At 35.9% G+C, this 12,457-nt stretch overlaps 1 protein-coding gene across 1 annotated transcript; it reads left to right on the top strand.

Annotated features, from left to right (window-relative positions):
* Positions 1–633: 633 nt before the first annotated feature.
* On the top strand, positions 634–1,920 carry LOC131646946 (uncharacterized). The gene has a single exon (XM_058916872.1). The coding sequence runs from the start codon at positions 748–750 to the stop codon at positions 1,708–1,710; it is 963 nt and encodes a 320-aa protein (XP_058772855.1). The 5' UTR covers positions 634–747; the 3' UTR covers positions 1,711–1,920.
* The last annotated feature ends 10,537 nt before the right edge of the window (positions 1,921–12,457 follow it).

The following is a 12,457-nucleotide window of genomic DNA, read 5'->3' as shown; positions in this document are numbered from 1 at the left end:
GATTCGGTTTGGTTCGGTTTAGAAAATACAAACCGCAAACCGAACCGTGCGATTTTGTTAAAAGATGACCCAAACTAATCCGAACCAAATGCAGTTTTTTGCGGTTTCGGTTTGGTTTGGTTTGGTTTGCGGTTTTCTATTGGGTTGGTTTGGTTTTGAGCACCCCTTTCAGCCCCTTTTTTATCGTAGTTGCGGAGAATCGAACCGTGATTCTCCCTACCAAGTCTAGCACCAATCACCATCGATTTAGTCTGATTTCATTTTTGATTGTGATATTATATTTATTTTTAAAAAATATCTTATATTTATATTTCAATATTCTAGAAAGAGTATATTATCGATAACATTGGTAACGCTTTCCTTTTCTTAAATACTTACTCCTCTTTCAATATTTAACATTATATCACTTATATTTAATTCTTTCAATTTTTTCTCAATCATATCTAGAATAACTATACACGGCAAAACCCATCTACCAAATTTTTTCCATTTTTGCTTTATCGTTTTAAAACACAAATATACTTTATATTCAATATTATAATCCTAATTTATAATTAAAAAAAACACCAAGTCAAACATTTACACACAGTCTCTCTCTCAATCTAAATCTTAATTATAAGTACGCATCAACACCTCATTCTCTCCATAAACAAAACACAACAGTGATGTGATGACTACGTAAAGTAACGCAATCACTGATCTCATTTTCATTCTCACTCACGCAACAACAACAAGTTAACAACAACCATGATCGATTCCACCACTGTCACCACCAACGACGATGATGATAGAACAAAATCATCAATTTCAAAACCACCTAGACCCAAACGAAGAATATGTTTCTCATTCACAACATACGCTAACAACCTTATACACCGTCTAAAATCCTCCAACGTTATCATCGAACAAGGACTCTCCGACACTGAATTCTCATTCCTCGAATCAAATCTCAACATAACTTTCCCACCTGACCTTCGTGCAATTCTTCAACAAGGTCTTCCAGTCTCTCCCGGTTTCCCCAACTGGCGTTCATCCTCTCACCAACAGCTTCGGATTCTTCTCAACCTTCCAGTATCTTCCATTCTCCGCCGCGTTTCGGATAACCGTTTCTGGCATCCGTCGTGGGGTTCACTACCGGAGGATCCTTTAGCTTCTGCTGAGAGGATTTTGAACGGTGCACCAAGGCTTGTTCCTGTGTATCGACATTGTTATATAGTTTCGTCTCCTAATGCGGCTGGGAATCCGGTTTTTTACGTTGATCATGGTGGGGATGTTAGATTGGCGAGCTTTGATGTTGTTGGGTTTTTTCGTGATGCGGGGTTTTTGAACGGGGTTGAGGAAGTGGAAGATCCGGTTTGGGCGGCGATGAGGGCGAGGTGGATTGGGGTTTGGTCGGAGGTGGCGGATGGGAGAGGGGAGAGAGGGTGGAAGTGGTGGTGGGAGGATCGGAGAGACGAAGTGAATGGGTGTATGGATGGGGTGTTGAGAAGGTTGAGAGAAGGTGGGTGGAAAGAGGAAGAGATACTCGAGATGATGAATGGGGAAGATGAAGAAAAGGAGAAGCGTGCGCAGCACGTGAGTGTTTTGGGGTTGAAGTTATTGGGTGCGGGATGGAGTATGGAAGATGTGGTGTACTCGCTTGGGGTTGATTTGGAAGAAGCTGCCACCGTTTCCGCCGCTGATGTCGGCGTCAATATGAATCAGCATTGAGCGTGCGTCATAGTGTGACTTGTTCTGTCACGTTCGTTGCCTTTGCGATTTGTGTATATAGATCCTAAATAACTAATAGGTCCCTGGGTGATACATTTTTTTAAAACTAGTAGTAGAATAATACCAAAAAGAGATTATATATTAGTTTTTGTAAAGAAACAAATTTGTGGGGCTAAATGGATTGGAATTTTTTAATTTTATTAAAAAATGGATTCGATACATACATATAGATAATTTATTATTATTATTATTATTATTATTATTATTATTATTATTATTATTATTATTATTATTATTATTTAAAAAATTTCTTTTATTTTGAATTACATTCATAGAATAATTTGATTATTATTTTATTTTAAAATTTTCTTTTCGTTTGAATTACATTCATAGAATAATTTGATTATTATTTTATTTCAAAATTTTCTTTTCTTTTGAATTACATTCAATGAATATTTTGATTATTATTATTATTATTATTATTATTATTATTATTATTATTATTATACATTTTTTTGAATTACATACAATGAATTTATTATTATTATTATTATTATTATTATTATAAGAAGTGGCAAAATGGGAATATTAATTGAATTTAGATTCAAAATTAGATAATAAATATATCAAAACAATGTACTGTTAGAAGTTCTTTAAAAGAATTAAATTTACTCACTAATCATAAAAACCCTATATAATTCATTTATTAATAAATTATATTAAAAATCAGGGGAAAAGTATTAAATTAGTCTTTTTAAAAGTAATTTGTACTTCCTCGTTCCAAATTATAAGAGAAAAACAAATATTTTTCTTGTTCCAAAATATAAGAGAAAAAAATTCATCTTTTCAAGGTGGAATTAAATGCAAATTGTATTTAATTTATTTTCTCTCCCATTTTTCCTATAAGCAACCACCAATTAGAATTGCTTTTACATATTTCCAAGACAATTATTACAAGAAAATTACAAAAAAATCTTCATCTAAATTATTGTGTTTTTACTTATTTTTAATAAATGTGCTTTTTGTTTTTTCTCTTATATTTTGGGACGAACGGAATATCTTATAAACAAGGAAAAGATATTATATTTTTTAACGAATAAATCCTTTTTAAATAGTAAATTAATTTGAAATTGTATTTTAAAAGATAAATATATTTCATTAAATAAACATAAACAATTTATTTAGAATTAATTTTAGAAAAATAGAAAATTTGAATAATTAAATTTAAAATTAGTTCCTTTATAATTTGACATTTTTATAAAAAATTATAAAAAGAGATCATGTAAAATAGTTTTAGTCGGTCATTCAATATAAATTCATCATTTTGTTATCTCATATAACAATCTTAAAAATATAAGTGTGATTTAAGAGAATATACGATTGCGATTGATTATTTTACATTTTACATCGTTTGTATATATCTTTTTTTCTTATATAAAGAAATCATAAATTTCTTAATTTAATTTATAAATAAATCAAAACAGATTTGTATTACTATTTTACAAATGAATTAGTTTATATATATGTTTCCTCATTATTTATTTATTTTATTTTATTCAATATATTTATATTATCATTCGCAAAAATTCTTTTGTTCTTTAAAATAAGTCGGATGAACTGAGTTCATCTATATTTTAAATGAGTAGATTGAATCTAACTTATCAACTAATTTTTATTCAACAGAAGATTTTATGAATAAATAGATTAATGGATCGGAGATTACTAGATGAAATTTTCACTCTTAATTATAAGAAAAGAGTGGAGTTAAATATTAAAATTCTTAACCCACAATCTTAATGAACCATCGTGATAGTCTATCGAATCAAGTCAAATTATGATAGCTCTAAAACTATGTGGATAAATGTTTAAATTTTTAGATTGGATTTAATGGAAATACACCGCCAGTATAAAGCAGATTTAGCAGATTTACACTGTCAGTGAAATCCAAATCGTTAAATTTTGTAAAAATTTAATTTTTTCTTTAAATTAAATATAAAATATTTAATTTTAAGGGTTGTGATGCACTGACTATATAAAAAAAATTTACACTGACAATACACTACCTTTAAGCTCAATTAAATTTTATTCAATATGTATAAAATTGACATTATTGTATATATACTCGTAAATCTGTTAATATTTGTATAATACATATATAGTAAGCGGCTTAAATGAGTCAACAAACTCAGAATTTTTTTTTTGAATAACCATATTTTTTAAAAAAATTCCAAAAATAACTAGGTTTTCAAAAAAATTACACAAATGTCACTTTTTTGCTATCTGCACCACGTTGTCGCCAGGGGGGGGTGGCGACAACACCTGGCCCATAACGTGTTCGCCAGGCCCATTGGCGCCTACATGCAATTTTTAGATGTTGTCGCCACCCCCCCTGGCGACAACACCCCCATTATTTTTTTTTTTCTTTTTTTTTTGTAATTTTTTTTCTTTAACATAATTTCTTTTAATTTTTTTTGAGTATTTTTTTAATGTTAATAATATTATTAAAGACTATTTTCTAGTAATTGGAAACTTTATAATGTTAATAATATTATTAAAGACTATTTTCTTTAACATAATAAAGTTTCCCATTAGTATTATTTTTTAACATAATTTCTCTTTAATAATATTATAATGTTATAGAGAATAGTATTTAAGAGAAATTATGTTAAAGAAAAAAAATTACAAAGAGAGCCTTTTGAGAGAATAGTCTTTAATAATATTATTAACATTAATTTCTCTTAACTACAATTTCTCTTTAATATTAATTTCTCTTTAATAATATTATAATGTTATAAATATTTTATTTTCTAGTATGTTAATAATATTATTAAAGACTATTTTTTAATATTATTTTTTAGTATTTTTTTTAGTAAATACATTCATTTTTTTAGTAAATACATTCATTAATAACTACAATTTTTTAACATAATTTCTCTTAACTACATTCATTTTAATAAATATAATTTTTCAATAATTTTTTTATTTTGTTTTTTTATCTATCTTGTTAAAATTATTTTTAGAAGTTGGTGGTGGATTCATTATTTTGAAAGTTGGACATTCGTTAAAATAATTATATATTAAAATACAATAACGATACATTGACGATACAAATACATTAAAATTAAAGACATTTCAAAATACATTAACGATACAAATACATTATAATTAAAAACATTACAAAATACATTCACGATACAAATAAAAATCTTATTGTGCGCCACGTGGACCATGGTACGATCCACATTGAGGTTGCCGAATGGGTCGTGTAGACGGGTCACGAGTTGGTAATGCCCCCTATTTCCGCGACGACGCCCCCCTCTATTTGGTTCGTCTTGTGCCATAGTCGACGGTCCCTGAATGAAACCTGGGTCTTCAATATCTTGACCTATAGAATTCCCTCCATAGGATAGGCGGGTGCCCGCGGCGCTGTCGAAGCTGTGTCTAGGCGGGTTAAAATTTCTCCTAGTGGGTGCGGCCTGGAAGTTTTGGAAGTTGGTGGTGGATCCGGTTTGGTTAAAATACAATGGTTGTGGCGGTGTGTTGAAGTCAAATTGTTGGCTGGGGTACTGTGATGTGTGTTGGTCGAATGTGGTGTATTGCGGGTATTCTTCTTCTATGCCCATGTCGGGGGTCATTGGTGGTGATCTTGAGGAGCCCCCCGCATGGAATTCCTGGAAATATGATCTAGAAGAGCTCCCTGCATGGAATTCTTGATTTTGTGGTTGAGTTTGGGATGGAAAAAACTGGTGGAGTTGTTGGGAATGTTGTTGGTAAAAAGGTGTTTGTGGTTGCATTGGTTGTTGGTGGTAACTTTGTTGTTGTTGTTGTTGGTGTTGTTGTGGGTAATGTTGTTGTTGGTAATTTGGTGGTGGTTGTTGTTGTTGTTGGTAATTTGGTGGCGGTGGTTGTTGTTGTTGTTGGTGGTAATTTGGTGGTGGTTGTTGTTGTCCTCCAAAATATGGAGGTTGTGCTCGCGGGTCAGCTAAATAGAAAGGGGCAGACACAATCATTTCAGGATTTGTGACGGATCTGTACCAGTTTACATAGTCAACAGTTGGCTTCATTTCTCCCGGCGCCACAGGAAATTCTAGAACCGTTTTTGATCGACGAGCCCATATTTTACGCTGATCTATGGCAAAGGACTTGTAATTTTCTACGTACCACTGTTCGCTAACCTTCGCAAGATGCCAACGTCCCAAACAGTCAGGCTCAGGTGGGTCAGGGATACCTTGATGCATGCCGAATTGGAGCTTCACACGGTCACTCGGGTGCATCTCCACAGTGGTGAACCGTATGATGGGTGATTTTGCTGTCCAAATAGCCGCCTCGTCAAGGTCGGGTACGTGGTCCAATTCCAAGTAAGGACGCCAAATAAACTGCAAAGCAAATAATATTAATTTCAGAATATAAAAGATAGTTATTTTTAAAAATATATTTAGAAAAGGGACATTTTTAGAGGTATTACTTCTTGGGGTCCTAGTCGATCTAATATCTGGCGGTAGAAAATGATTTTGGAATCAGGCGTTTTGGACCAATCCATTCCGAGTGCATTAAACCTAAACACATCAAAAGATATAAATCAATATAGTTACAAATAATAATAGAATAAAAAGCAATAATTAAAATAAGATCCAAAAGTTACCTTGAAGCGTAAGGGGAGGCGTAACTGTTTGGATTTGCAGGGGCCAATACCGGCATCCTCCACCATGCCCATGCTTGTAGCAAGAATGCACATCCACTAAATGTACAACTATCCTTTTTTGCACATTTGCACAAGGAACTATATAGGTATGCCAACACAGCCGAACCCCAACTATATGTCTTTATTGCATCAATGTCCCGAAGTAAACACAAGTACATAAAATTAACACTATTTCCCGTGCCTTCGGGAAATAGAAACCTACCAAACAACAACATAATATACATCCTAGTTTTCTGCAGTATAGTTTCTTCGTCAGAAAACTGATCCAATCGAAGCCCAGCATAAGCTTGTTGAAGGCCAGCAAGCTTTATACCTTGGCCCCTACCCCTTTGTTGCCCCTCACCCTCTATTAAATCCACACCCAACAATTCGACGCATAGGGCGTTTGGTTGTTGGACATTTCCATACACTGCCTTTCCATTTGTTTTGAGACCCAACAACATGTACACGTCCTCTAGAGTGACGGTACATTCACCCATTGGAAGGTGAAAAGTACGAGTCTCAGGCCTCCAACGCTCACACAATGCTAATATAAACGTCATATCAACTGAGGTATGTGTTAAGTTCATTACCTCACCAAATCCCGCACGTTTAACGTAGTCCACAATCAAAGGGTCAGGAGCATTCATCTTACCAGCACTGGTCCTAAATCTCGTGACATCCTATAAAAAAAACATTACCCATAAGTATTTGAAATTAGTAAATTTAAGTAAAAAAAAATTAAGTGTTTACTCAAACTTACATAAGTGGCAATGTTTGCAATGGTGCCTCGATGCTCTTGACCCATAGTTAGGAGAGACATGTTTGTTGATGATGAAACACAAAGTTGCTCTGATGATAAGTTGCTCTGATGAAAGTATAAGAGGTGATGAAGAAAATGAACAAGTTTGGGAACATATTTATAGCCAAAATGCATAGGTTATTACGAGATTCCCTGCAGTGTCTTGTCCCGTCAAGTCTGTGGTGGGGACGAGATTCCTTGCAGTGTCTTGTCCCGTCATGTCTGTGGTGGGGACGAGATTCCCTTCAGTGTCTTGTCCCGTCAAGTCTGTGGTGGGGACGAGATTCCCTGCAGTGTCTTGTCCCGTCATGTCTGTGGTGGGGACGAGATTCCCTGCATTGTCTTGTCCCGTCATGTCTGTGGTGGGGACGAGATTCCCTGCAGTGTCTTGTCTTGTCAGGTCTGTGGTGGGGGGACTAGATTGCTATAGAGGCATGCATTCTTGTCATGCTAAATTATGTTAAACCATTGCATGCACCGATTTATCATATACTTTTATTTTTTATTTAGATGTTTTTATTTTTATTTTAATTCATTTAACACATATACTTATTTGAATCTTGTGTAGAATTATTGCTTCATTTCTTGCATGCATTAGCCTTGTGTAAGAGGTGGGGACGAGAATCTTTTGTGTCATGCATTAGTCATGTCCTATTTGAATCTTGTGCAGAATTATTGCTTCATTTCTTGCATGCATTAGCCTTGTGTAAGAGGTGGGGACGAGAATCTTTTGTGTAATGCATTAGTCATGTCATACTTGAATCTTGTGCAGAATTACTGCTTAATTTCTTGCATGCATTAGCCTTGTGTAAGAGGTGGGGACGAGAATCTTTTGTGTCATGCATTAGTCTGGTCTTGTCATGTTTATGTTAGATTTTGAGAATTTTATATTATAATAGATTTTGAGACATGCATTATCATTTAATTAAAAAGGTACATTGACTTTTATATTATACATCATTTAAAACATACAATTATAATAGATTTTGAGACTTTTATATTAAACTAGCGCAGATATATATATTATGGAAAACATTAATTCATCCATTAATTAAAAAGGTACATTGACAATAACCAACACAGAAACTAAAACATCTAAGAAAATAACACATAACAACTTGTAGTACACGCTCGATCATTGCAACAAACACAACAACACTTAATCTAAACTACTCGAGTATCACTGCAAGAACAAGTGGATTTTCAACGCCTCGGTTAACCTCTCCACTGTGTGTCCAAAACATTAGATCCACGTCCACATCGTCTTTCACACGGTCCCAATAATACATGTAGGTGCCTTCTGGATTATTATCCGTCAACGTAATGTATGGACAACGGTAATCTATCTGTTTAACTTTTCTGGTCGGACCATCTAGTTGACGAAACCCAGTGTTGATGGCTCTAACAATTCTCTGGAAATTCCAATGGGGGTTAAGGCAGACACGCATGTGACTACCTTCCTCAAAAAAAACGACAGCCCAAACTGAGTTCATTTTTAGTGTTTGCAGTAAGAATGAAGAAAGAGTTGGTACTTCAACTCCACACACACACACACCTTTATTTATAGTGGGTGAAATACCGCGGAAAATAATTTTGCTAATTATTAATAACTTAAATACTAATTGGAAACTTTATAATGTTAAAAAAACATTTCATTAATATATGCTCATAGCATTTAATTGGACGGTACAGAAGTAGCTGAAATGATAAAGAAACTGCAACATCTAGGATATTACAACGGTTAGGACAATGTCTTCTCTGTCCTCCATCATTCGAGTGCATTGAATGTCGTCCTCCATTGTCTCCCACCAACGCTGTCTTTCAAGAAAAGCACCTCCCCTTGTTCTAAGTCTCTTGATAGATCTGATTTGTTTGCCTTGACTCCACTCTCCCTCCAAAAACCTGAGAAGAGTTCTCTTAAGCTGGTCCATGGATTGAATGTTCCAAAACATTACCTGCATGGGAGGTTTGACGGCAGAGAAAATAACGTATCCGTTTCTTCGAACAATGGGAGGTTGATAGTCCAAACGCCTTACAGATGGTGGAGGCTCAGTAGTCCGGTGCGTGCTATCTGGCCTTATTCGAGATCTCATTTTTTCGTGTGTGTACTGATGCACACAAGAAACCCTAATTTATAGAGGGACAATTAGGGTTTCATTTACAAGGGAAAAACATAAACAATAATTTTGAAGAATAAAAATTAGGGCCCCACATGGTCCCCATCTGTTTTCTGTCATTCGCATGCGTCCGAAAAGAGTTCCTGTACCCTAGCATGTGCCTGTAATGATTCCTGAAGCGATTCCTGATAGATTCCTGCAACGATTCCCCCTATCTTCGTGCATGCAGCCCTATCTTTTGTGGCATGCATTAGTCATGTCAAAGTTACTATCTTGTGCAGAATTATTGCTTCATTTCTTGCATGCATTACCCTTGTGTAAGAGGTGGGGACGAGATTATCTTGTGGCATGCATTAGTCATGTCAAAGTTACTATCTTGTGCAGAATTATTGCTTCATTTCTTGCATGCATTACCCTTGTGTAAGATTTCTTGCATGATATATAGGAACTACTTCACATACTATTTTTTACAACCATCACAACTCTCCCAAACATTTCTTCCTTTTACAACACTACACAATTCTCACATTTCTTCTTTCACAAACACATATCAAAATTATGGCATCCACCTCGCAGTTCAAAGTTCGTGTTCATATGAATGGTGAGACATACCACTGCGACACAAACGGTTTTCTATTTAGAAACACAAACTCAACACGTTTCGCTCTAAATAGACAATCAGATTTCTCTTATCTAAAAAGGAAAATCGAATCCAAAATAAGAGAACAAGTGTCTCAGATATTTTACCGACAACCCCTTCTTCAACCTAACAACTCAGTCACATTTTGTCAATCACAGATAACAACTGACTTAGAGGTTCAAAACATGTTCCTCACCCATGAACATTTTGGTTATGATTATCTGGAACTGTACATAGTGGTTGAACAAAATGCTCCTTCGCAAAATATTCAGTCACAAGTTATTGATCCTGTTGTTGATGACGAACAACAACCCGAGCATGTCATTGACGAAGAAACTGATATAGAAGATGTTGTTGATGAGTTGGTGAATCGTGAATCCGAAGATGAAGGTGACGAAGAAGTTCCAGTACCGGATCGAGTACCGGATACACATGCATATTCACCTCCGGCACATTTCACAACGCTTAATTTAGGAGAGGACGACCCATCGTCCGATATGTTCTACAATCCATACATGAGGTCAAGCGAGGAGTTAAAAGAGGGTGACACGTTTCGTTCGAAGGATGATTGTCTGTTGGCTATAAAAAATTGGCACTTAGCAAATTGTGTTGATTTTAAAGTCGATCGATCAAATCCAGAGAGAGTCACCATTGCATGCAAAAACCCGGAATGTGGATACATGCTGAAGGCATCATTCAGAAAGAAGTTTAACGCGTGGGTGATACGTTCGATATCTCAAGCCCACACCTGCGTCACCACTAACATGGCGCAAGATCATCGAAAACTCAGTCATGACATGATATGTCATACCATCATTCCTCTGGTCGAAACTGACCCATCCCTGAAGGTGAAGACAATTATTTCTCATTGCGTCTCTGTGTTCAAATACAGACCTTCGTACAGAAAGGCTTGGTTGGCGAAACAGAAAGCAATTGAAAGAGTCTACGGCAACTGGGAGGAATCGTACCAACAACTTCCTCGCTACCTGGCTGCACTGCAATTGTATTCACCTGGGACTATTAGTATATTGGAGACACTGCCGGCACAGTCCCAGGACGGAACCCCTCTCGAAGGTAATGGAATCTTCCATAGACTATTCTGGGCGTTTCGACCATGCATCGTCGGTTTTGGTTTTTGCAAGCCGATTATTCAAATTGATGGAACGTGGCTGTATGGGAAATACAAGGGAACTTTGTTGATGGCGGTCGCGCAGGATGGAAATAGCAACATTTTTCCAATAGCCTTTGCTTTGGTAGAAGGGGAAACAGCTGCTGCTTGGGGTTTCTTTCTGAAGAATCTCCGATCTAGAGTCGCTCCACAACCTAATCTTTGTTTGATTTCTGACAGGCACGCTTCTATTGACAGCGCATACAACAATCCGGCAAATGGTTGGCACAACCCTCCCTCTAAGCATGTCTACTGTATTAGGCATATAGCACAGAATTTTATGAGAGAGATCAAGGATAAATTTTTGAAGAACCACTTGGTGAACGCGGGGTATGCCTTAAACCAACCTGGATTTCAATACTACCGCCGAGAAATAGCGTTGACAAATCCAGATGCAGGGAGGTGGATTGACAGCATTGACAGAGCGAGATGGACTAGGTCATACGACGATGGGGCTAGGTGGGGTCACATGACTACAAATCTTGTGGAATCAATGAACGGGGTTTTCAAAGGCATTCGAAACCTACCTGTAACTGCCTTGGTTAGTGCTACGTATTTTCGGATGGCAACTCTGTTCGCCACAAGAGGTAAGCGGTGGAATTCAGTGTTACAAACACAACAGGTCTACAACGATGTGTGTATGAAATATATACAACAGGAATCTGCCAAGGGTAACACTCACCGAGTGACCGAGTTCGACCGTCATGGCCACACCTTCAGTGTAAAGGAAACAATTGACCACAACCAGGGACTTCCACGACAACAGTATCGCGTCAATATCCCAGATCGTTGGTGCGATTGTGGCCAATTTCAAGCATATCGCATGCCTTGCTCCCATGTCCTTGCAGCATGTTCACATACTCACTTTGATGCATTATCTTTGGTATCAGAAATTTACAAGGTATCAACGTTGCTCAACGTATACGACAATTACTTTCCGGTGGTAGCAATGGAAGCATATTGGCCTGTGTACGAGGGGGAAACAGTTTGGCATAACGATTTAATGCGTCGGAATAAAAGCGGTCGACCAAACAGCAGGCGTATTAGAACCGAGATGGACGTAACTGAAAAAATGCAGAGGAAGTGTAGTATATGTCGTGAGGTAGGACATAATAGGACCAAATGTCCCAATCGTGGATCTAGTTCCACAACATAGTTATTAGTTTCGATGATGTTTGTAATTTACTTTTTCAATGAAATGAACTTTTTTTTATAAATTTTATGGGTTACAACACAAAAAAAATTACCAAATAAATAATGGATTCATGATACATATTGAAAGGAATTACCAAATATTACCATGGAAAAAATATTTTGAACCAATAAAATTTACAAACAT

Source organism: Vicia villosa, linkage group LG2 (assembly GCF_029867415.1).
Source record: "Vicia villosa cultivar HV-30 ecotype Madison, WI linkage group LG2, Vvil1.0, whole genome shotgun sequence".
NCBI classification, from domain to species: Eukaryota; Viridiplantae; Streptophyta; class Magnoliopsida; order Fabales; family Fabaceae; genus Vicia; species Vicia villosa.
Note: the sequence above shows the minus strand (reverse complement) of the source record. Positions and strands in the feature narration are given on the sequence as shown.

Excerpts from the sequence above, each read along its gene's own strand:
- LOC131646946 (XM_058916872.1), top strand. The coding sequence starts at position 748 with ATGATCGATTCCACCACTGTCACCACCAACGACGATGATGATAGAACA.